The 26,627-nt window shown below is 42.6% G+C and overlaps 1 protein-coding gene across 1 annotated transcript in view; it reads right to left on the reverse strand.

The window, feature by feature from the left end:
* The window catches only part of CNTNAP2 (contactin associated protein 2), a 1,241,930-nt gene that overhangs the window by 257,086 nt on the left and 958,217 nt on the right, over positions 1-26,627 (reverse strand). Inside the window, exon 15 of the mRNA XM_061587450.1 lies at positions 4,334-4,461. Coding sequence (XP_061443434.1) covers positions 4,334-4,461 — 128 coding nt within the window. The remainder of the gene's footprint in view (positions 1-4,333; positions 4,462-26,627) is intronic.

The following is a 26,627-nucleotide window of genomic DNA, read 5'->3' on the forward strand; positions in this document are numbered from 1 at the left end:
ATGGCCAGGGGGTTGAGCAGTAGTCTCCCAGCACCACTTTCTGGGTCCTGTCCATTATATAGGAACGGAGCCACTGTAGAACAGTGCCTCCTAGGCCCATCCTAGTGAGATGGCTCAGAAGGATACTGTGACGCCCTTCCCTGGCTCTCCCTGTCAGGTTCCTACCTGCTCGTGGCTACTGCCTTTCACTAGGCACCACCAGGGACTCCACCAGTCCGGGCTGTCCTTTTTTATGGTTTTTCTCTCCACTCTAGCACAGATCTCAATAGATCCCCCTGCTAGGCAGCACCACCAGTCACGTTCTACAACCAATGTTCCCAGAGACCTTGCCTGAGTCTCTCTATCCGGTTACATTCGTGACTGCGTGCCTATGCTGTTCCCAACCCCCTTGTGTCAATGCAGATAACTCATAACTCGGGGTTGCTCTGGATACTTATAATGTTATCTTCTCCTCTTCACCGCTGCCACCATTTGTTACAGTTTCCCTTCAGCCTTGGTTATTACCTTACCCTCCCTTCTGGTTTGTGAAACCCCAGCCAAGGATCAGGCCTTCGGTAAACCAAAATAGTATTTATTAAATAACATTAATAACAAGATAACTTTGATAATGATCTACAAGCTTATGGTTTCATCTGGTACTGTGATATTTGATTTATTACTAATCCGAACTCCACCTCCCTCTTTCTCCACACTCTCCTGACATACACCAACTCACACCCACCTCCAAACTCCACCAAAACAACCCACTCACGTCCACCAAACACCTCTCAAACAACCCACTAACGTCCACCCAGATTCAACTGTCATCCTTCCATTTATACTCTCAGCCATCCAAACACTCAGCCAATCATCCAGCATTCTACTGCTGATTTACTCCCCCCTCCTCTTTCATTCCACTTACCATGTATCTTCTATACAAACAGCACTTACCATATATACATTAATACAGGAACATCACAGATACCATGATCGATGGTATCAAAGGCCGCTGAGAGGTCCAGCAGCACCAACAGGGATGCACTCCCCCTGTCCGATGACCGGCGTAGGTCATCAAGCAGGGCAACCAGGGCAGTCTCTGTCCTATGACCAGGATTCAAAAGGGTCTAGATAATCCGATTCATCCAGGAAAACCTGGAGTTGAGCCGCCACCACCCTCTCAATCACCTTGCCAAGAAAGGGGATATTAGAGACTGGCCGGAAGTTATTAAGATCTGCAGGATCTAGTGAAGGCTTTTTTAACAAAGGTCTAATCACAGCCTCCTTCAGCAATGTTGGCATAGAGCCTTCCCTTAGGGAGGTGTTAATCAGATATGTCAACCAACCAGCTACTCCCAATCTGGCGGATTTTATTAGCCAGGATGGGCAAGGATCAAGCAAGCAGGTAATGGCCCTCATTTCTCCCAGAATCCTGTCCACATCCTCAAGTTTTACAAGCTGAAAAGTATCCATGGAAAAATGACCAAAAAGAGCAACAGGGACATCTGGTGCAACTGTAATTAACGAGGAGTCCAAGTCAATCCAAATGCGAGCAATTTTATCTGCAAAGTGCCTTGCAAACATTTCACAGCGACCAACTGATGGTTCAAAGTCTGCTGTCGGGCCAGATCCCAAAAGACCCTGGACCACCTGAAAAAACATCGCTGGACAGCACTGGGCAGACGCAAGGGTGGCAGAGAAGTAAGCTTTTTTCGCCGCCTGCACAGCCGCAGGGTAGGCTCAAAAACGAAAAGTTATTGTGACCAAAGGCAAGTGTAAATCCATCCTTTGCTTTCTTCTTTCCCATTCCCTTGAAGGAAGGATGGTATGCAAATGTGATTAATATTTACTGGAAGAATTGGGCAGCCTAAGGCCACATTTGCTATTGTCATAGAATTTGCAGAAGATCCATGATTGTGCGCTTTAGGAGAGCATAAATGCCTTGGGCTACCTACAGACATCCTAGATTCAAATTCAGCAACATACAAAGACTAACTAAAAAATGGCTGAGCCTGCTGCAGTTAATGGTCAACAACTTAAAGCCCTAGCGCAATATGTGGAAAATATTCCCCCACAGCTAGCTGGGAAACTAGCAGAGGAATGCTTGATAACTTTTCCAAAATAAAAAATAAACACAAAACAAAACCCAGAAAATCTTTGTCACATAAAACAAATGGATGCATAAACATCCATAAACATCAGCCAAAGGAACATCGTCCAGTTTTAAGAAACTAACAGTGCAATCCTATGCATGCCTACTCAGAACTAACGTTCACTGAGTTCAATAGGATTTACTCCCACTTAAGTATGTTTAGGACTGCCTTAAAAATCAATGGGTTCTGTTAATTGAAAGCATATTGCAGATTTTAGGGTCAAAGAGGAAGATATTAATCTATACATCCAAAACTGAAGAATTCAAGCATCTGAATTCTATTTTAGAATAAATGTTGATGTTAATTGTCAATTCTAGACAGCATTTCTTCTCACAGTATGAAAAACAGTAATAATACAAAGCAAGGCTATTGCTTTTATAGAAAAGGAACAAACGGATGAAGTAGAACAATAAATTTCCAAGTCACACATTTTAGGTTTGGCTTTGGACACTGTGGCCTAAGGCAAAAAAATACAAAATAGTCACATTCAATAGCAGGCTACCAGCCTTGAATAATGAATGTCATGACAAAAGTGACATTCCCAATCAAATCTACTTTAGACTCGTTTTAGCAGGACCAGAAATTAGTAGGCCTGAAACATAACTATTACTCTACACTACCAGAACTTATAAAGGTTATTATAATAAACACAAGACTTGAAATGTTCATTATACTAGGAGCTTCAAAGGGATATGCACAGCATGGACATGCTGTGTAGCACTGGTAAGCATGCATCCTTGGGATCAGCATTGCACTTTGGTTTTCAGCTGGAGCACCAAAACAATAGAGCAGTGAGCATACTGCTGTGATTGTGCTCCTTAGTTTGCATAGCTATGGGGTAGTCTCAGTTTTGGATCAATTTGGATCACGTGATGCCTGACATATGGAGTACAAAGCGCCTGACCACAGAGGTGGGTAACCACAGGCCTGGAAGCCAAATGTGGCCCTCTAGTCCTCTCTATTTGGCCCTCAGGACTGTCTCCAGGTCACACACCCTTTCCCCAGCCCAATCCCTAACTGGCACTGCTTCATAGCCTCCTCCAGTTCTTTTGTATAGTTGGAATGTGTCTGTGAACCATAATAATGTCTCTGGCTTGTCTAGATAAGAGAGAAGTATGTGTAGAAATCTCTGACTTTTGTATTCATGGACTATAGCCTACTGTGCAAATATAATTTTCACATCCATTGCCCCACCCACTATAGGCATACGGCCCCCACAAGGTTGCCCATGAGGGAATGCTGCCCTTGGATTGAAAACGGTTATTCCTGACTTAATACTTCTCATATAGCAAGGAAGAAGTTTTGGCTCGCAAACCAGCATCCACCTTTGTTAACATGGATGATCCTTACCAGCAATAATGTCAAACTTTATACACCCATAAGATGAGCTCCCAATGATGCATTTAGCCATAATGCTGCTATTTATGTCTCTATAAATTTAGCTTATTGCACATATAATTAGTAATGCTAATTTCTTTAACTGTAGAGTTCTGTGGTAACACAGATGTTGAGTGCTGCTCTGTTGCTGTTTGTATGACTGTTTATATCATCATACAGTTAGCTGGGTGGGCAAAGTTACCCCATTTACCCTGCAAAAAAGATGAACATCTACACTTGAGATGCAAAACCAAGCCTTTATACAGTAATTTTTTGATATGCATTTTTGAAGTATTCTGTGCATGGCTTTTGGATGTGCATTATGCAAAAGCACATGTCCAAGGCACCCTGAGGCTGGGCAAATGTGTGGAGAGCCCTAATATAGGCCCTCTCCAAGTTATTGGCCCAAATCTTGCAATAGCGTGGAAGCCCTGACCAAAGATTGTGCAACATCTTGGAGACACCACATGACCTGACTGACTTCTTGCAGTTCTCTCCTGCAGTGCTGCCTCTCCCCAGCTCAACAATAATTCCCTTTGTGGCAAACTTCATCAAAGGCAAGATAGAGGTATTCCTTCTCATAGAATCATAGAACTGTAGAGTTGAAAGGGGCCTAGAAGGCCATTGAATCCAACTCCCTGCTCAATGCAAGAATCCAAATTACAGCATACCATATGTTCTGGAAACATATTTATGGATAGTTTTCTGAGAAGCAATTTTAAGCAGAGAGATATTTTCCTAAATTATCTTGGTTAGGCATTTTACCTTGGTGTAATTGTAGTAAAGCAAGTAGACCTTTAATGTAAATCAAGTCACAGAGAACTTACGGTCTCCATGACATCGCAGAGGGCCCACAGTTAACTTGGCTTCTGAGCCAGGCCGATCAATATCTCCAACCAAAACTTGACTGACGGGTAGATGGTCTTTGTAAGATAGGATGCCAGCATCTCTTCTCCTGAATAGCCACAAAAGAAGATAACATCACAAACAATTTAATAAGAGAGATTTTCTGTCTCAAAGAACACTGTATGGCAACATTATCATTACAAGGAAGAGTAATTCCAAAATATAAATGAAACCAATGCAACAATCTTATTAGCCTTTCTAGGGCTGATGGGGAGCGGGCGGGAAGCCAGTACAAATTACCGGGGCCTAGGGTTGCCATATTCCAGTTAAACAAATCTGGGCAGGCTAATATCTGCATATTAATATTTGGATTGTCCAGTTGTTTTCTTTTTGTGCCTAGGAATTACCACCAAAAACTTGGGAAAGATGTGAGAAATCTTTTTTTAAAAAGCAACATTTTCAGCCTTAAATGCCTAAACTAGTTTCCAACACTATGGAATATTTATTGATTGATTAAGATGATTTATATCCTGCCCTTCTGCTGTTAAAAACAGAGCTCAGCACAGCTTACAAATATAATAAAAACAATAAAAATGCACAATCAATATAAAAACATAATAATAACACAAAATAGCAACAAACAAAGTAAGTCAGGGCAGCAGTACGGTTAATCATTACATATATGACATATTTCAGAGATGTGGTGGGTGGAGAAAAACAAGCCAAAATGTTAGGAAAAGGAGTCTTTCACACCACATGCTCAGTTCTAAATACTGTTGCAGCAAGTTTTACAAGTTCCTCCAGTATTCCACTGGTGCAGGCACTCAGACATTCAAAGTATCTGTATGTTTCTTAGGTTTTATAAAAGCAGAGCTTTGCTTAACTCAAAATTTCTCAACCACATCTACACAGGTTCCACCTCCATACTCAAAATGAAACTGGGCCTGGAAGTGTGCAACAACCCCACACATACCTTGCTAATTAGATTACCAATGCCAGGATGTCTGTCTTATTGACTACTCTCCTGCTCCCCCCCCCCCGGGGGCATCATGAAAGACCCAGTCCTGGGCTCAGAAAGAAAATAAATATCTGGTCCTCTTCAAAGTACTCATAAGCCTCTTGTTTTAATAAAAATAATAATTATAAATTCTTGCTCTTATCACTAATGGGAGTTAATTATCTTGCATATGCTGTTGTTGCTTCTATGGCTGTAACGGAGTGAGGTTAAAGATAAGTGAAATGCAAATAGGAAAAAAACAACACAAAAGGCAGTAACACTTTCCTAAATGTAATACCATACCAACCACAACAAGATTCCTATGAGTAAGGCAGAAAACTCAGCATCCCACAACCAGTCAGGATTCATAACCAAAAACCAAAACTAAAAAAATCCTAGCAGCCAGTCAGCCAAGGTCACAGAAATCCCCATGCAGCACAACCTGACCTGGGGACTGCAGTTAATGCAGAATGCTGCAGCACAATTGGTGGCATGAGTGAGATCCTATCAGCACATAATACCTCTGCTCTGAAATCTGCATTGGTTGCTGATTTGCTACCAGGCCAAGTTCAAGCTGTGCTTTCCATGTTATGGTTGCCACATAGTACTTGTTCTGCTCTTGTAAGAAATCAGTTCTGTAAAGTGGCAGCACCTACGCTTTGGAACTCCTTGCCTATTGACATTAGGCAGATGCCTCTTTTCAGCACCTGCTAAAATCAGTTTTCTTGAGGCAAGCCTCTCCAGGCATGTGGAAGCTAATGTGTTTTTAAATCTGTTTTTAACTCATTGTTGGTTTTATTACTTTGAATGTTTTTAAGCATCTGTCCTTAACACTTTTGCCAATAATTTTATTGTTTTAATTCTTTCTGTAAACCGCTTTGAGATTTTTTTACAATAAAGCAGTATATAAATGTTGTAAATAAAAATACATCAATAAATGTTGGAGTCACTGTGGCCCTTGAGTCTCTTTCCACTTTTAGGAACCAAGGAATCTGCCTTATACTGATTCAGGCCATTTCGTACCATGATTCCTTAAATGCAACACCATACCAACCACAACAAGATTCCTATGAGTAAGGCAGAAAACTAAGCATCTCACAACCAGTCAGTATTCCTAACCAAAAACCAAAAATATGATAAAGAAATATTTATATAAGCATGACTATCAAATATATTTATTATTTACACAAACTGTAAAGATATTTATAGTGCAATCCTAGGTTTATTTATTCAGAAGCAAGTCCCAGTGTATTCAGTGGGGCTTACTCAAACAGGGACAGAAATGCAACCTCAAGTGATAAGCAACTTCATTCACACAACCCAAAATTCCAAATCATAAGACTCCATACACGCATGCACACACACTGCAGATGTATAAATACATACAGCCCATATAACAGTTTATTGTCAAACCAGTTGGTCATTGCAGAAAAATCAGTATTAGTTTTAAAGAAATCAATATTAGTTTCCTACAGAATAAAAATTGTAATACCTAAGTAAACCCTGCCTACTTGCTTTAAAGTAGGACTGGAGAGGAAGGACAGAAAGAGTTAGAATACAAACACAATTCTTTTTTACATTCACTCCAAAGTCCCATTGATTTTCAGCACATTCATAACCATGTCTACTCAAAAGTAAGTCCTATTGAATTCAATGGGATTTACTCTGGAGATATGGGATTAGCATTGCTTTTACAAAAAGCAAGCATTGAGAAGGTTTTCAAAACACTGCCCAGGATCTGACTCCTGCACACAAGAGGGGAAAAAACTGAAATGTATATACCCAATTTATGAGATTTTCAGATAAACGGGGGGGGGGGGAACCACCATTTTCTGGCATTGCAATGAGGTTTTCTAGGTGCTGCCTCAGGTCAACCAAACACAACCTTGGCTCCACTGATTGGCTGCAATCCTGAACGGGCGGAGTTAAAGCTACAAAGTGCTATACAGTACTGTTTAAAGAAAGATTTAATAGTCGGGGTGGCTGATGTTTTTATGTATATCTCGAGAACCGGACCACCTAGAAACTTAATTTTTTAAAAAAATTAAAGCTGAGACTCCGTGCCACCTAAGGAGCTAAACAGGCGCCAGGTGGCATGCAAAGAATCCGGGTAAAACCCGGCTAACTGGGCAATATGGCAACCCTACCGGGGCCTGGCAATCTGGAAGGGAGCCCAGGGCCCAACTATGTTGCATATGTTTTTGTCTTTCTTGGTAGTATCATTTGTCGATTGTTTTTGACATCCATTGTAAAACTGGTGAATTTCAAAGAAAATAATAATGATATAAAAGATTAAAGTGTAATGATTTTTAGCCGGTCCGCCCTTGCTTGGGGGCCCGAAAAAAGTTTTTCACCGGGGTCTGAACCCGCTGTTGGGGGTCCTGAGCCTTTCCATAAATTGTAACAAGACACAAAGTCTCTTTAGGTATTAAGCCCCTCATGCAAGGAGGGGGAGAGTGGGGATGTGTGCACTAGCTCTGCCCTCTGTCACATCACTGTGTTCATTCCCACTGCCCACCACATGTTAGAGGACAAATGTCTGCAGTGGGGAGGCTTCTCTACTTGTGTAGGCTCCCCATACAATTTAGAATCCAGTTTATACAGAATTCTAAATCATGTAAGGAGCCTACAGGAGTAAAAATGTCTTCAAGTTGCAGACATTTAGTGCTTAAACTCAAGAAGGGCAGTGGGATTAGTGATAAAGAGAGCAGAGCTAGCATCCTTGTCCATGCTCTCCCTCACAAGATTTTAATCACATGGAGGATTTCAACACCCGAACAGAGCTTGTTTTAATCCACTCAAGTGTGCTTTAATATGAGTTGCTTAACTGAGATCAGATAACAAACACCCTATGGATACTCCAAATTTTGCCCTTCTTATCCTGTGACTTCTTTGGCAAAACTATTGTTTCAGGAATTCTTCATGTTCTATACTTTGATAGCTACACGTGCCAGGAGAAAACCAGGGAATTGATAGTATTTAAGGTTGAATGACCAATTGCAGAAGCAGAGTTGAAGTTAAACTTTCAGTGTATTTCAAACTGGAGTTGCATACACACCATACATTTAAAGAACATTTAAAGCACTCCCCCAAAAAAAGAATCATGTGAACTGTAGATTACCTCTTACACACCTATCATTTCCAGCACCCTTAACAAAGTACAGCAAATTAGTCCAGCTGTTTTGTTTCAAGTAACCAGTACGGGGAGGTGGAGGTGGTGGTGGAGGTTGAAAAGCCTGTCAAATATAGGCTCTGCCAGTGGTCTGTCAGGTTCAGCCTTGGCTCCATCTCTTACCTGCAGTGTCCATCCTGTCTCCACCTACCAATTTCTACTGTTACTCTGCCTGCCCCAGCCTTACCAGGGGCCTCAGTAATGTTGAAACTGTTGGGAGTAAAGCACCAATGCTTGTAACAAGTAACCTGAACTAGTGTGTGTGTGTGCGCAACAGACAGAAAGGCAATCTATTTTTCTCTTGTTGATTCCTTCTTTAGTAACTCACTTGTTGATATGCAGAGGATTTTTGGACTTTATTTCCTTCCTCTTTCTTCTGACCTAGTGTTAGCGTGTGTGACTGATAACTCACACAGGCACGCCTGTACTCAGAATGGCTTGATTTTCCAGTAGTAATAAACTTTAAGCTTCACTGGTCCTACCAGACTACTGATTTCTAAACTCTGCTGCAATATATACCAAACTACAATAGTAACAATGGTTGGCATCCCTATATTAAGATGGGTTCATATGGGGGAAAGCTCTCTGCAGTTCTCCTGGGCCCACAGTGATAAGAAACCAATAGGAAAAGAAAAACAACAGCAAAACAATCTGTCTATCTCTACTGAAAGGGGGGGTTCTCTGAAACCCAGGAAGAATGCAAAATCACATGAAAATTCACTAAGAGGCAAAAAACCTTGCGGTTTAAGAACGTACCTGTAGCCCACAGACATTTCTATCCAACTTTAAAAAGCAGGGAAATTGGGCAGCTCTAGTGAATGCACCAGGGGAGCAGGAGACCTGACCTCCTCTCTGAGATACTGGGCTGCCCTACACATCTGTCAAAATGCAAACACCGTTTGGGTTGGTCTTTCACAGTCCAATCCACTTCCTGTGTAGCTTGGAAGAATTTGGTAACACGTGCCTCTGAGCATATGGTGAGTGGTGGCAACACCTGCCATCTCCAAAGATGGAGAATTACAGTTTTGTATGTTTGTTGGTGTTCTTCTTACTTTGCTTCTTTTCTGTGTTATTATTGTTTCTACAGAGAATCTAATCTAAAAAATTATTTCTCTCATTATTCATCATAGAAATCTGTGTCAAATTTATTTTTATTAATTTCAAAGCCTTTTTATTGGTTGATGTCATATGATGGTGAAGACAGCCTTTTTTGTTTCAAACTGGAGGTTATGGTCTATTTCTATTTTGGGCGTATTAGAGGGGTAGGAGGAGAAAGGCACTTCTGATCATTTGCATGCTTATTGAGTTCAATGGGATTCACTCCTGTGCAATCATGGCTAGGATAGGTAAAACTGACCATGGAGGAGGGGGGGAGAGTAGAATAGAGGGGAGGAATAAGGGGGAGAGGGGAGCAGAAGGAGGGGGAGGGGGAAGGAGGGGAGGGGAGGGGGAGGGAAAGGGGAGGGAGAGGGTTGAAGGAAGGGGGAGGGGGCAAAAGGGAGGTGATGGGAGGGCGGAGGGGGGGAGGGCAGGTTTGATCATTTGCATACTTATTCAGTTCAATGGGATTTACTCCCATGTAATCATGCTTGAAAATGAAATGGACTGCCTTCAAGTCGATTCTGACTTATGGCAACCCTAGGAATAGGGTTTTCATGATAAGCAGTATTAAGAAGTGGGTTACCACTGCCTTCCGCTGAGGCTGAGAGACAGTGACTAGCCCAATGTCACCCAGTGAGCTTCATGGCTATGTGGGAATTTGAACTCTAGTCTCTGAGGTCATAGTCCTAGGATAGGTAAAACTGATCATGGGGAAGGAGGAGGGGGAGGGCGGAGGGGAGGGGAAGGAGGGGATTGGAAAGGGATGGGGAGGGGAAGGGAGGGGTGAAGGGAATGGGAACGGTCAAGAGGGATAGGAGGGAGTGGATAGGAGAGGGAGGAAGGAGGTGAGGGCAGGTTTGATCATTTGCATGCTTTTTAAGTTCAGTGGGATTTACTCCTGTGCAATCATGCTTAGGATGGGTGGGGGGGAGGAGGAGGGCAGGAAGGGGAAGGGACGAGGAGGGCAGGAAGGGGAAGGGAGGAGGAGGGGAAAGGGTGGATGGGCAGAGGGGAAGCCCCTTTCCTTTCTAAAAGGAAAACATTGTGAACAGTATCATTTTTTTTCAGCTTTCCCCCCAACTTTTTATTCTACAGCAGGCACATGTAGCCTCCCACCCAAATTTAAACCAAAGCTGTCCCTGGCCACATCCACATCAGACCTTTATTTCACTTTAGACAGTCATGGCTGCCCCCAAAGAATCCTGGGAAGTTTAGTTAGTGAAGGTTGCTGAGAGTTGCTAGGAGATGCCTGTTCCCCTCAAAGAGCTTTAATCAGAGTGGCTGACTGTTAAACCAGCTCTTACTGAGCATGCCCGACCTTATCATTGAGTTCAAGCCAACATTTCTTAAATTAATTAAAAATCAGCCAGGCATTTTTTTAACTTTTAAACTGCAGAAGACGAAGATAAGAATATGAGGCAAGGTCAGTAATAGGATTACAGGTACTCAGTGAACATGGCTGATTTGTAATTAATTTGAACAGATTATAAGAACTCTGACAGAAAAAGTCCAAAAGCGGTCTGGTATTTCTCTCTCTCTTTTTACACTTTGAACTCTCAATTCTCTCTGACTGTTTTGTGTATCACCATGAAAATTTAGAGGGTTGTTAAGCAAGCGTTTCTGAGTTCAGGACTATATGTTTTGTAAGGTTTTGTTTTGAAATGAGCTTAGAGGAAGGATCAGAATGGCATGGGGGGTTATTTTCAATTTAACATAGAATGCAAAAAATCCATGCTGACTATAGTATACTGCCACTCTCGTGGCTGTATAATATTCAGAAGGATGTATTTTAGGGAGTTGTCATGTATTAAGGCAGGCTGTGCCCTGCAAATCTTTCACCAACTGTGACTCGGTGTCATTAGCTGACAGCAATGAAAGCCCCACAAGAGGAGTTGGTGTAAGCTGCAGGGGTTTTTATGACATTAACCATTTGCTTGGTCACCACTGATTGTTGAGTCCTTTAGAAATGATGCAAGAGAAAATGCCTTTCTTGCTTTTAAAGGAAGGGCAATTAAAGCAATTAAGGAAATAACTCTTATGTTTTAGGATGGTATCCCATTAGAATGGATGCCTCATATCTGTGATTACGGGGATAATTAGAAATTTAATTACTGTGCTTTTAAAAAGCAGTTAAAGTGTTGTCTGAAAACAGTGGATAACAATACTGGCCTTTTGTTTTCATTTTTGGTTGCTGCAAATTGGGTTTGTTTCTCTCATGCATACAGTGGAGGCTGGCCCACTTAGGGTGTCTGGGGCACAGCACTCCCAAGCAGAGCTTGGAAAAGTTACTTTTTTGAACTACAACTCCAATCAGCCCAATCCAGTGGCCATGCTGGCTGGGGCTGATGGGAGTTGTAGTTCAAAAAAGTAACTTTTCCAAGCTCTGCTCCCAAGGAACATTTAAAAAATAAATGCTCCCCCAAATCTCAAAGCCACTTGCTCTTTCCTGTCCCACAAACATTTTATACGTCTATTTGAACTCAGAGAAGTTCTGCAAACATTTTTGTCAATCTATTATTCTCTGGCCAATCAGCTCTCTGTACCATTCAGCTAATCCTAATTCAAAAATATAACTGTGGCAAAGAGGTCCTTCCCAGGATTGCCTGCTTTTCCCATCTGCATCTGTTGTTATGAGTCCTAGCAAGCATAGCCAGGACAGGAGATTACGAAGTCAGGACTGGTTGAAGAACTGCCCCAAGTGGTAGCTTTATTTATTTACTTATTTATTAAATACAAATCCTGCCCTTCCTTCCAGAAGTAGCCCAGGTCTCCAAACAAACAAAACATTAAAAACATCTGTACAACATCTTAAAACCAAGTCTTAAAAATGTATGTTAAAAAACCATCTTAAAAATGTTTTAAAAAACCTATTTAAAAACTTCTCTAAAATCCGGTGTCAGAACCATCCTGCCTGCTCAGAGCTGTTTCCCTGAAGGCCAGATCTCCTCATGAGCAACTGGAGAAGCAGCAGGGAGGGTTTTTCAGTTTGAGGAGCTTTTTAGTTTTGTTTCGTTTAGTATTTTCTGTTTGCGACCTTGCCAGACAGAGAGACAAAGCAAGCAGTGAAACTCTTTCTGTAATAAATATCTACTTTTTACTTATTTTTGTTAACTGAGGAATTTGGAGGAGAAATAGTGGATTGTTTGTGTAGCAACAAACTCTGTATTAACTATTTCCTGGAATTCTCTCATTAAAAGCTGCAGCAGTTGCTGGGTGGAGCAGGAAAGGTTGATCTGAGCCACATGAAATTCCAGAATATTTTCTAGTGTATTTCCAGAAAAGGTGTGTGGATCTGCTTCCGCAAGCCTCTCCCTAATCTCAGACATAACAAAGGCTGATTTTGATTAGTCCAGTATGATGTACTCTGCACATTATCAGAGATTATTACTTCACATTTGCAGGACCACAATGCTTTGCTCTGATCTGCAATCTTCCCCCCCCATTGGTTGGAACACTACAGTCAGCCCCTCTTCTGGAGATTGTAGCTCTGTGAGGGGATTGTGCAATAAGTGTCCCCTAGCAACTCTCAGCACACTTCACAAACTACACTCCCAAGGATTCTTTGGGGGAAGCCATAACTGTCTAAAGTGAAATAAAAGTCTAGTGTGGATGTGACCAGGGATAGCTTAGGTTTAAATATGAGTGGAAGACTACATGTGCCTGCTGTAGAATAAAAAGGTGGGTGAAACCCTGAAAAACAATGATACTATCCCCTTGTGATGCGTCCTTCCCTGGCTCTCCCTGTCAGGTTCCTACCTGCTCGTGGTTACTGCCTGTCACTAGGCACCACCAGGGACTCCACCAGTCCGGACCGCTCTCTCTTATGGTTTCTCTCCCCGCTCTAGCACAGATCTCAACAGATCCCCCTGCTAGGCAACCACCAGTAACGTCCCAATACTAGTATTCCCAGAGACTCTGAATACTGGTATTGTTATTCTCTTCACCGCTGCCACCATTTGTTACAGTTCCCTTCAGCCTTGGTCATTACCTTACCCTCCCTTCTGGTCTGTGAAACCCCAGCCAAGGATCAGGCCTTTGGTAAACCAAATTAAGTATTTATTACAGATAACAAAGCTAACAAGATCAACAAGATTTCTTCTTAAGGCACATAAGCATATGGTTTTACTCAATACTAATCCGAACTCCACCTCCCTCCTGGCAAACAACTCTCTAAACCCCACCAAGCAACCCACTCGTTCTCTTCTCCCCCCCCCCCGATTCCACTCTCACTCTTCCTTTTATACATTCAGCCATTTTAAACACTCAGCCAATCATCTCGCATTCTACTGCCCATTCACTCCCCCTCGTCTTTCACTCCACTTACCATGTATCTTCTAAAACAACAACACTTACCATATATACATTAATATAGGAACATCACACCCCTCCCTCTTGATCCTCCCCTCCCCTTCCTTTGCCCCTCTCACCCCTCCCCTTCCATTTCCCTTTCCTCTCCCTTCCTCCTACCCTCCCCCTTCTCTTCCACCCCCATAGTCAGTTTTACCTATTCTTAGCATGATTGCACAGGAGTAAATACCACTGAACTTAATAAGCATGCAAATGATCAGACCTGCCTTTCCCCTCCTTCCCCTCTCCTCTCCCTTCATCCTCCTCTCCCCTCTTCCTTTTTCCTTCTCCCCTGCCTACTCCAGGCCTCCCTCCCCATGGTCAGTTTTACCTATCCTAAGCATGATTTCCTCCCCAAAGAAAATGATTTACTATAGAAATGTCACTAACATTGCAAAGTAAAACATATTTAAAGTAACTATGTGAACTCTATGAACTGTCTTAATATTGTTGTTTCCTCCCTGCTAAAACAAGATCAGCACAGCACATGTCTGGTTTCTGTTATTTGGGCTGATTGCAGTTGTTTGCACCACTCACCATATGCACAGAGGCACATGTGACAAAATTCTTTCAAGCTACACAGGAAGTGGATTGGACTGTGAAAGACCAACCCAAATTGTGTTTGCATTTTGACAAATTTGTAGGGCAGTACAATATATCAGAGAGGAGGTCAGGTCTCCTGCTCCCCTGGTGCATTCACTAGAGCTGCCCAATTTCTCTGCTTTTTCAAGTTTGATAGAAATATCTGTTGACTAAAGGTACATTCTTAAACTGCAAGGTGTTTTTTTTGCCTATTAGTGAATTTCTCTGCTTTTTAATCCAGGAGGTAAGTAATGGGATCATGTGCAAGTTTGCTGAGAATAGATAGATCATTTGCATGCTTATTGAGTTCAGAGGGATTTACTCCTCTGCAATCATGCTTAGGATGCATGAAACTGAGCATAGGTGGTATGGGGAGAGCAGGAGGAGGAGGAGGGAGGGGAGAAAGGGCAGAGGGGAGAAGGGGGATGGGAGCAGGCAGAAGGGGGAGGGGAGGAGGGCAGATTTGATCGTGTGCATGCTTATTGAGTTCAATGGGATTTACTCCTGTGCAATCATGGTTAGGATAGGTAAAACTGACCATGCGGGATGAGGAGGGGAGAGAAAAGCAGGAGGAGGAACAACGGGAAGGAGGGGATTGTAAGGGGAGGGGGAGGGGCAAAGGAAGAGGAAGGGAAGGGACAAGAGGGAGGGGATAGGAGGGCAGGTCTGATCATTTTTTGCATGCTTTTTAGTTCAGCTGATTACCTCCCCCCAGTTTGAGAAGGAACCATTGATAAACACTCTTTGAGTACGATTCTGGAGCCAACTGTGGATCCATCTGATAGTTGTTCCATTCGGCCCACATTCAGCTGGCTTGCTAATCAGAATATCATGTGGCACTATGTCAGATGCTTTGCTGACGTTGAGATATATTATGTCCACAGCATTCCCACAGTCTACCAGGGAGGTTACCGATCAAAAAACTAGACAAGATTAGTCTGGCAGCATTTGTTCTTGATAAATCCATGTTGGCTTTAAGTAATCACTGCATTGTTTTCAAGGTGTTTACAGACCGGCTGCCTCATGTCCTCCATATCCTGAGATTGGGCAGCATCCTGGCCTATATCAGACCACCACTGTGTGACTGCAATCATAGAATCATAGAATGGTAGAGCTGGAAGGGGCCTATAAGGCCATCGAGTCCAACCCCCTGCTCAATGCAGGAATCCAAATTAAAGCATACCCAACAGGTGGCTGTCCAGCTGCCTCTTGAATGCCTTGTGTTGGAAAGCCCACCCACCCCTAGGTAATTGGTTCCATTGTCGTAACAGATATATTATGTCCATAGCATTCCCACAGTCTACCAGGGAGGTTACCCAATTAAAAAATGAGATAAGATTAATCTGGCAGGATTTGTTCTTGATAATTCCATGTTGGCTTCTAGTAATCACTGCATTCTGTTCAAGGTGCTTAGAGATTGATTGCTTTATCATCTGCTCCATAGTTTTCCCAGGCATTGCTGTCAGGCTGACTGGTCTATAGTTCTCAGGTTCCTCTCTTTTGCCCTTTTTGAAGTTAGGGACAACATTAGCCCTCCATCAGTCATCCTGGACTTCACCCATCCTCCACGATTTTGCAAAGATAACAGACAGTGGTTCCAAGCCACCTTCAGCTAGTTCCCATATTCTGGGATGCAGTTCATCGGGCACTGCAGATCTGAACTCATTCAGACTGATTAGTTATTCTTTGACCATTTGTCTGTCAATGTCACACTGCAATCCTGTCTCTTCAACTTGATTTTCTCAGGAAGGTCATAGACCCTCTTCTGGGAGAAGACTGAGCCAAAGTAGGAATTGCGCACTTCTGTCTTTTCTTTGTCATCATTTTGCCATCACTGAGCAGCTGTACCACCATTTCTTTTCTCTGTCTTTTAGTATGGATGTTCCTGAAGAAAGCTTTTTTTATTGCTTTTGGCATCTCTTGTTAACCTCAGCTCATTCTTAGCTTTAGCCTTCCTGACACCATTCCTGCAATTCCATCCTACCTGTTCTGTACTCTTCGTTTGTGTCCTGGCCTTTTTTGTGTCCTTTTTTGTTTTCAGGTAATCTCTAAGCTTTTTTGAAGCCACATTGGCTTCTTCTGCTGCCTTCCCCCTTTTTTCCTTGATGGAATTGTTTGCCATTGTGCCTTTAGAATTTCCTTTTTTAGAAACTCCCACCCATCTTGGACTCCTTTTCTCATTAGGGTCACTTGCCATGGAACCTTACTTACCACTGGTTATTAAAATCGACTTTCCTGAAGTCCAGGGTACGCATATGGCTACTCTCAGCTTTTGCTTCCTTTAAAACCAAGAACTCAAGTATAGTGTGGTCACTTTCCCCCAGAGTTCCTATAACTTCCACTTCATCCACCAAGTCATCTCTATTTGTTAGAATCAAGTAAAGTATATGTGATCCTCTAGTTGCTTCCTCCACTTTCTGTAGGAGAAAGTTATCTCCAACACAAATCAGGAATTTCTTGGAGGGGCCGTGTTTGGCAGAATTTGCCTCATTACCGCTACATCATGCCTCCTCAAAACATTGGCAATTTGCTTTTCAAAAGTTTCATCTTTGTCTTCTCCTTGATTTGGTGGTTGATAGTAGACTCCAACCACCATGTTCCTTTTATTCCTTGCCCCATTAATTTTAATCCAGATATTCTCAGTGGAGCTACCATGCTCATCCTCATGTATTTCTATACATTTCTATTCTATTACTATTCTATAGGATATAAAGTTTTAACATGTAGCGTGACTCTGCCTCCCTTTCTATTCCTTCTGTTCTTTTTGAACAAATTATGTCCTTAAATTGCTGTATTCCAGCCATAGGAGTTATCCCACTAAATTTCACTTATACCTATTAAGTCGTATGTACTCTCCTTTATTAAGAGTTCAGGTTTGTCCTGTTTGTTTCCCATACTCTGGGCATTAGTATACAGACATCGAAGACCATGTGATTTATGGCCTGTCTTCCTTCCCCTTTAGAGCCATTCTCTGAGTTCATCTTACTGTGCACAAGCCTTAGTTGTTATCGCCAAGTTTATGTCTCCCTTCCCTTAGGATTCAGTTTAATCCTCTCTTGATGAAGTTCTCCTGCTGTGGCCAAACACATTCTTCCTGGTCCTTGTGGGGTGCAACCCATCACTTGCCAGCAGTCCATCTTCTAGAAAGAGTAGCCTGTGGTCCCAGAATCCAAATCTCTCACGTTGACACCACTTTCGTAGCCAGTCATTCACCTGGAATGTTTTTCTTTCCCTTTCTATTTCCCTTCTAAGAACCAGAAGGATGGATGAGAAAACTATCTGGGCCCCAAAGTCCTTGAGTTTCCTTCCCAGAGCTTCAAAGTCTGATGTGATTTCTTTGTACCTCCACTTGGCAGTATCGTTCATTCCCACATGGATGAAAAGAGATAACTGTCAGTCAGCTTTTTGAGTGATGGCCGGAAGCCTCAGGAGGGGAGAGTGTTCTTGCACTCGGGTCCTGCTTGCGGGCTTCCCCCAGGCACCTGGTTGGCCACTGTGAGAACAGGATGCTGGACTAGATGGGCCACTGGCCTGATCCAGCAGGCTCTTCTTATGTTCTTATGGCGACCCTTCCATCACATCTCTAATCCATCCTTCAGGGAGGCAGCATACCTGGCGAGCCCATGGATGTTCTTGGCATATATGGGTTTCAATCCCATGTAGCCAAGAATCTCCTACTACTACTACTTCTCTTCTCTTCTTCTTGTCATGGGGCATAGTTCCATTGCCTCTGCTTGACTGAGCTTCAGCCTTCTGTTTCCAGTCATGTGGGGTTTCCTGTAATTCTCTCCCTGCAGGCTGTCTTCCAGTCTCATCCTCAAGTGCCTGAAAGCAGTTCCATAGTTCCACCGGTGAAGAGTGTCTTCTAGCTCTTTTGCTCCTGTCACTGTTTTCCACAGAGTTTCCTCCTCTTCATTGCTGTTCTCTACAACAGTCTCTAATTCTGCTGCAACATGCTGTTGTTCCACATCCGGTATTTCTTTTTGTTACTGTTCCAGCATTCTATCTAAGAACTCTTCGTCTTCTCTTATGCTCTTCAGTGTGGCCACCCGCTGTTCCAGTCTTCTCACTTTTTCTTCCAACAGTGCCACCAGCTTGCACTTGTTGCATGTGTACGCCATGTTGTTCTCAGGCAAGAAAGGCACACACCTTGCAGGTTACCACCACTGGAGTGTCCTTCCTGTCTCATACCTTTTTCTGTGCTGACTTGCTTATGGAGGCCTGCTTAGCACCTGTAGAACAATGGGCAATGGCCTAACTCCTTTTGTTAGAAAAACCTCTTGTCACAGGAGTGATGGAGTTTTCAATCAACACAACACTCATCAGTAATCTATGTGCTTAGAACCATTAATGCCCCACAAAGGAAAGTGAGTTAATTACAGAACAAGTCCAGCATGCTGACTTCATTGTAGATATTTAGAAATTATCACTGTTGGAATATTCAGTACTTACATAATAATACACCTGCTATTTAAATATTTTGTAAATTTTGATTGTAAAAATGGCCTCTATCATCCTTCACTCCCAAAGGAAATTGCTCCAAAAGAAAAAAGGCTTACTTTCACAGTTAATAACCAAATGGGAAATGAATAATCCTGTAATTGTAATGAGATAGATAACATCTCTGAATAATTTTCAGATTTCTACTTTCTCTGCACCATGTAACATTTGCAAAGAGCTGTAGGATCCCCTGGAAATAAAAGAGCTGACATACTCTTTTAAAAATGGTTGGTGTTAGCCTTGTAAGCAAAATGAAACAAACTGAAACATAATTCTAAATATTTTGTATTATCGCTGTTGCCAGAGCTTGGAAGTAATATGTTAGGAAAAATAAATTACTTCTAATGTATTGCTTTTTTGAGGAATGAGTGGGTAATTTTTTTACATTTTGATTGTAATAGAATGAGGAGTAATTTCATTGCTTTTGAGCTGTAATTGTAATGTTTCTAGTGTTCCTTTGGGGGGAGCAGGGGAACATTCTGCTTCTCTGATTCGTGGATAAAAATCATGTGCTTCTGTGCCAGTGTGGTGTAGTAGTTAAGGTGTTGGACTATGACCCACCAGGGTTTGAATCCCCACACAGCCATGAAGCTGACTGGTTGACCCTGGGACAGTCATTGCCTCTCAGCATCAGAGGGAGGCCATGGTAAACCCCCTCTGAATACCACTTACCATGAAAACCCTATTCATAGGGCTGCCATAAGTCAGAATTGACTTGAAGGCAGTCCATTTCCATTTCTGTGCAGTGTCACTCTTCCCTCGTGCTCTATTGGTGTTTAGGAGGTGACAAAGGAGGAGGTGGAGAGAGAGACTGGGGTGGAGTGCAGAAAAAACAGTTAAAAATGGACGGTGATGGTAAAGAATGAAGTGGAGGGAGAAAAGAGCTGGAGGGCAAGAAGGCACCGGCAGAATGGACATGAAGAACTGTGGAGGTGAGAGACGATGACATGTGTATGTGTGTCTGTTTGCATTTGGTGTGAGGAAGTAGCCCTCCCTGGCTACTTTGCTGCATTTGTAGTGTTTTAACTGTTTTGCACCCCAAGGGAAAATGTTTGCTTTGTGGCAGGGCAGGGTCCAGGAGGTGGCTGAGTGAGAGAGACTATGCTGGCTGGCTGAGAGAGGGGGGGGTTGCACATGGTTTGGCATGCAAAGCTATGAGTCCCCATCTTTTACCAGTGGAGGGATGAGAGACCACCACTGCTAGCTAGCCACCCAGAAGTATCAGGGCTGCTGGGAGAGCAAGGTGCAGAGCCAAAAGCCTCCTCACAGCTGTGGCTTCAGAGTGAGCGAGGGGCAGACAGAAGTTGCAGCAGCATGCAGCCAGGGTCCTAAAGAGCTGCTACTTCTAGTTTTCTTTCCTGTCCTTCCTTTCTTCCTAACAGCCAGAATGCATCTTTGTCATCTCAGGAAGGTATTCCTTAGAAGTTATTTTGTGCAAATTAAAAATCCTCCTCCCCATGGCAGATGCAAAGAGTTCCAAACAGGCACTTGTTAAAAATTATTGTATAGCTAACTTATAGTACAATATATACAAGTCTACTCAGAAGTAAATCTCTTTATGTTTAATGGACCTTACTCCCAGCCAGGTAAATCAAATTTGGCATAGGATTGCACTAATTAGGCAAGATAGGGACTGGTTGAAGCCTTGAAGCTGTACTAATTTGCACCGGGGGGGGGAGGAGAACAATTATGACACTTTATAGTACAAAGATGCATCAATCTGGTTAAGGCAAGTAAAATTTTATGCCTATACTACAAGGACTAACCTGCAATCCAATACATGTCTACTCAGAAGAAATTTCCATTGGGTTTAATGGGACTTACTCCCAGGCAAGTGTGTATTGGAGTACACGCTTACCTGGGAGGAAGTCCCATTAAACTTGTTCCCCTCTATTCAGCACTGGTTAGGCCTCATCTTGAGTACTGCATCCAGTTTTGGTCTCCGCACTTCAAGAAGGATGCAGACAAACTGGAACAGGTTCAGAGGAGGGCAACAAGGATGATCAGGGGAATGGAAACAAAGCCCTATGAGGAGAGACTGAAAGAACTGGGCATGTTTAGCCTGGAGAAGAGAAGACTGAGGGGAGATATGATAGCACTCTTCAAGTACATGAAAGGTTGTCACATAGAGGAGGGCCGGGATCTCTTGTCGATCGTCCCAGAGTGCAGGACACGGAATAATGGGCTCAAGTTGCAGGAAGACAGATTTCGACTGAACATCAGGAAAAACCTTCTAACTGTTAGAACCATACAACAAAGGAACCAATTACCTAGAGAGGTAGTGGGCTCTCCGACACTGGAGGCATTCAAGAGGCAGCTGGACAGCCATCTGTCGAGAATGCTTTGATTTGCATTTCTGCATTGAGCAGGTGTTAGACTTGATGGCCTTATAGATCCCTTCCAACTCTACTATTCTATGATTCTATGAACCCAATAAAGCTTACTCTGAGTAGACAGGTATTGGATTGCAGCCTTAGTTTCCTTTTGCAACCATTTTAATTCTGCCTTCTGTATCTTCACAATAGCTATGAGGGGTAGGTTAGGCTGAGATTTAGGGACTGTCCCAAGGCAGTAAATAAGCAAAAACAATGATGAGTAAAAATTTAAAATGTGAAAATGCTCATGCTCTGAATATTTTTATTGCCGTTTGTCAAGGCTTTGTGTGTGTGTTTTTATGTCTACTGTCTCATAACTTCTTTTTGGCTCAGAATGTCGTATTTCATACAGTTACAGATGTTCTTTTAAAAACAAATTGCCCAAATTCTGTGGTTATTTTTTTTAACAAGTTCTTTGCATGGTTTAGGGTTGGCATTGCAGGAGATCAGGCTCTTGTGCATTTAACTGCTGTGGGGCGGGTAGAAATTAAATCGAGTAACCCTTTTGTGCTATGAAAATACAATTATGGGGAAAGCTTCACCTGTTAACATTCTGTCTGTCAGGCATCTTATTACTTGTGTGGGACCCCCTCCCCAGATTTACTTTTGATTTGTGAACACCATGACTATTGCCATTCCCTCCCCCATTTACCTTTGCAACAACCCTGTGAGGTAGCTTAGGCTGAGATAATGTTTGTACATAAGTAGCAGCTGGTAGTTGTAGTTGCTACAGCATTAATAAGGTGCAGCCTCTGAAATGCTGAAATGTATTCTGGTGGACTCCAGTCCTATATATTTCTACTCCGAATTAAGCCTCAATGAGTTAAATGGATTGTAGAGGAGGAGCCCAAGATGGCGCCCTAGAAGGACGCACTTCTTCGAGCTCCACATTCACATTTGCTAAGGAGCCTAATTTAGCACTTGTTATTTGCTATTTATTATCTGTGATACTTCTGCGCCAACTCTATCTCTATCAGGACTGAGACCTTGAGTACAGTTTCCTTCAGGACAATGTTTTCTTGTCTCTCCTTACTGCCTCCGCTCTGACTTGATTTGGCTGGTGTTCAACGACATGCCTAGTAAGTGCTTGTTCTAATTTATGAAAAGAAGCAATTCTCCTTATCTCCGAACAACTTTAACAAACTTTAACATCAAAAGGCTCTCTGGATTTACTTCCTTCTTTTTGCTGCTTTGCCTTTCACTCCCTGTATGTTTTGCTGAGTTCATCTCTGCGTGCCTCTTAAAGGGGCAATTCTGCAGCTTCCTTGAACAATGGTGTTCACCAGAAAAGACTATAAAAATCTGGGAATTGCCCCTTCTCTTGAGCTGCCCTTTCACACCGGTCGGGCTAGACAACCAAAAATAACTCATTTTTACTCTCCTAAGAAGTGAAAAACTGATGGAAACCAAGCCAAGGAAGAAAGAACCGGCACTACTCCCTCTCCTGCTCCAGTAAGGGACTGGTCCCTGAATCTCATTCCAGAGCCCAAACCTAGTGCTTATAACCCGCCTTCTTTAAACCTAGCACAGGAAATAGCATGGGCTGAGAACATGTCCCCCCTAGAAACAGCTAAAATGCTGCTGAACTGCGAGAAACATGACCAGTCTGAACAGACACTAAACTATGTCTTTGACCCAGTCGAGCATTCTAATACTGAAGTAAAGACTAACTGGAATTCTACCAACCAAATACAGTCAGCCACGGAGGTAAATGGCACATGCAAAGGTCCCTCTGCTGAAATGGAGTACTGGTTTAACACGATAACAAGTGATCTTTGGTGTGTCAAAGTATTTCTCTATGAAACCAACCATCTCCTAACTACACTGGCTGAAGCCTTTATAAAACTTGATCTAGATTCTGAGAAAGAAAGATCAAGAACTCCCCCCCCACTGGGCACTCCATTCAAACTCTTCCATCAAGAAATCTTACTTGGAAACCCAAGACGAAACCTAAAGGCAGCTCAGTCAAGACAATAAAGTTTTTTTTAAAAAAAACTAAGAACATTAAACAGCCAAAGAATCTTTGCCATAGCAAATTGAATTGGGAAAAACTCTTCAAGTTACTTGATGCCTCTTCTAAGCCAAAAGCCAAACCGAAGGTCACAAACCCGGCTCTACCCGAACGAAGCAGCGGCGCCATAGCTAACACCCTTCAAGACAACTTTGCCGATTTCTGGCCTTCTCCTTCTTCAAAAAACTTGTCTCACAACCAAACCCTCGACCAGCAGGATCCATGGTCACTCGTATCCATGGTACCAAAAGTCTCTTGGAAGCGGATGGGAGCTATGCAATGGAACCTAACTCTCAACTGACATAAACTGGTTCTATCCAATTATCCCAACCCCCCGGGCTCTTTACCACAAAGGGATCGCAAAATGCATCTACTAAAAACCCTTGAAAGAATCATCCATGGTGAACTGAACATAGACGATATAACTCAGGTAGAATACTTGTTCTAAAACTATGTCAATGCACGCACCGTGGTGACTTTCACTGATCTGAGCAAAGGTTTCCTGCTATTAGGCAACAGAGATATCTTAGCATCGAGTGGTCTATTGGTATCACGAATCTTTGAGAACTCAGCCCCACCCCACACACTACTTACTTATCCATCACTACTAAAACTGGTTGGACCGATAAAGACCAGTAATGAACTGGTACATAATTTGATTGACTTAGAGGTTAAGAGGATTAAAGAACCATCCTCACGCCTACAAAACCTGGCTGCGCGACCTGTGGGAACATCAAATGAAATCGACATTCGCGGGAGCGCTTTAGTGTCCAATAACCATACAGAATCACTTACAGAAGAGAAGATTTTACTTAAATCTTTTTCCCTTCTATCTTTTCCAGCTCAAGCAGAAATTCTCTCACGACTTCATACACTAAAGTCTCTCTTAGAAAAGAGTCTGTCATCTCCTAACACCGAAGTCTGTACTGAGAGTGAGCTTGGAAGGGGAAAAGAGATTGAGACACCATCTAACATCCACCCTAGAAACTTAAAGAGTGCTCCTCAGGGTCCATCTGATCGCAATAATGACCTTAGTTCTACTCAGATCATTGTTGAAAGGGACTTAACAGCTCCTGAGGCGACATGTGGCAATACCATCAAGGATCGAGCATCTTCCGCCCATAAGGCTCGAGCTGACCCCACATCCCTCTCCTGGACGTCTATGAGATGGCTTGATCCAAATGAAGAAGGACCTCCCCAGAAAGCTAGGCGCTTATTCGACCCACACAGCTTATCTCCATAAACCAATTCTATCGGACGTCAGCAGGTTGGATCCAACTCTTGAAGCAATTGACCCATACGAGGCAGACTATGGGCGAGCTTCCTGTCCATCTCCTAGGCAATACTCGCCTCCTGCCTACCCAGCCCTAAGATGACAAGCACCAGTCTACTTCAACTCTCATATTTTGATTTTATAGTGGAATATTTCAGGCTGGAAGAATAAAGCATAAGACCTTTCTTTTTTGGAGTATCTAAAGAAGTATGATATAATTGTTCTACAAGAGACTTGGCTTGGAGAGGGCCCAGAACTAAATGGATTTACAACCTTTTCACTTGAAGCTACCTCAAGCTCTTGGGGTCGGGTGGCTTGAGTATGTTCATCTCTACTAACCTATGAATCTCCACCAAGAGACTCGACCCCCTGGAGAAGCTTGCAATATCCTTAGTCATCAAATTTGACGGGGCCGGTTTATTACTTGTTAATGTCTACCTTCCTCCTTGTCGCCAAACAAAAAGATCTAGCTCCCAAATCTTGCTCAAAAAGTCTTTTTCCTATATCCAAATCCAAACAGTCACAGTGGCCAACTTTGCTTTGGCCTCCAGGAAGCTGCGAGCGAGACATATTAAGACTTATAATGCCCTGTGATCGTCTGGACTAATTTTATTCCCCTGGAATCCTACCCGCCTACCTATTTTAATCTTCATTGTGTCTTGCAAAGGCCTATGGCTATACGCAATAAAGTTTTTTGATGATGGATTGTAGATTAATTTTTACCTCTGAAAGGAATGGGCTGTCAGACATAGAATTTAAGAGTCATACTTTTCTGGACATGTTTAAAACAGATGGGTAGGTGGGAAGGGAGCTGTGTTAATCCAGCTGGGTCATCAACATAGTGCCCTCCATCTGTTGTTGGACTACAACTACCATCAGTCTCAGACAATATAACCAATGGTCAGGGATGATGAAAATTGTACAACATCTGGAGGGCACCATGTTGGCTATCCCTGATCTGTAAGGCCCCACACATAACTTTTGTTGTTTGTTGCAATACATACAAGAACATAAGAAGAGCCTGCTGGATCCAACCAGTGGCCCATCTAGCCTAGCATCCTGTTCTCACAGTGGCCCTAAAGGAAAGCCCACAAGCAGGACCTGAGTGTGCGAGCAGCACTCTCCTCGCTTGTATTCCCAGCAACTGATATTCAGAAGCAGACTGACTCTGACGGTGGAAGTAGAACATAGCCATCATTGCTAGGTGCCGCTGAGAGCTTTATCCTCCATGGATTTGTCTAATCCTCTTTTAAAGCCATCCAAGTTGGTGCCCATCACTGCTTCTTGTGGTGGCAAATTCCATAGTTTCACTATATGCTGGGCAAGACCACATTTCTAATTGCAGGAGAAGGGATAATGTTTACGCTGGTGGATTATTTATTTTACTTATTTATTATTTGATTTATATTCTGCCCTTCCTCTCAGTAGGAGCCCAGGGCGGCAAACAAAAGCACTAAAAACACCCCCAAACATCATGAAAACAGACCTTAAAATATATTAAAACAAAATATCTTTAAAAAGTTTTTTTTAAAAGAAGCTTTAAAAACATCTTTTTAAAAAAGGTTTAAGAACATACTAAAAAGCAATTCTAACACAGAAGCAGACTGGGATAAGGTCTCAAATCAAAAGGCTTATTGACACTAAATTGTTCAGGGTTGTTAAAACAAAAAGGGATTGTGAAGAGCTCCAAAAAGACCTCTCCAAACTGAGTGAATGGGCGGAAAAATGGCAAATGCAATTCAATATAAACAAGTGTAAAATTATGCATATTGGAGCAAAAAATCTTAATTTCACATATACGCTCATGGGGTCTGAACCGGCGGTGACCGACCAGGAGAGAGACCTCGGGGTTGTAGTGGACAGCACGATGAAAATGTCGACCCAGTGTGCGGCAGCTGTGAAAAAGGCAAATTCCAT

This window comes from Rhineura floridana, chromosome 10 (genome assembly GCF_030035675.1).
Source record: "Rhineura floridana isolate rRhiFlo1 chromosome 10, rRhiFlo1.hap2, whole genome shotgun sequence".
Lineage (NCBI taxonomy): Eukaryota > Metazoa > Chordata > Lepidosauria > Squamata > Rhineuridae > Rhineura > Rhineura floridana.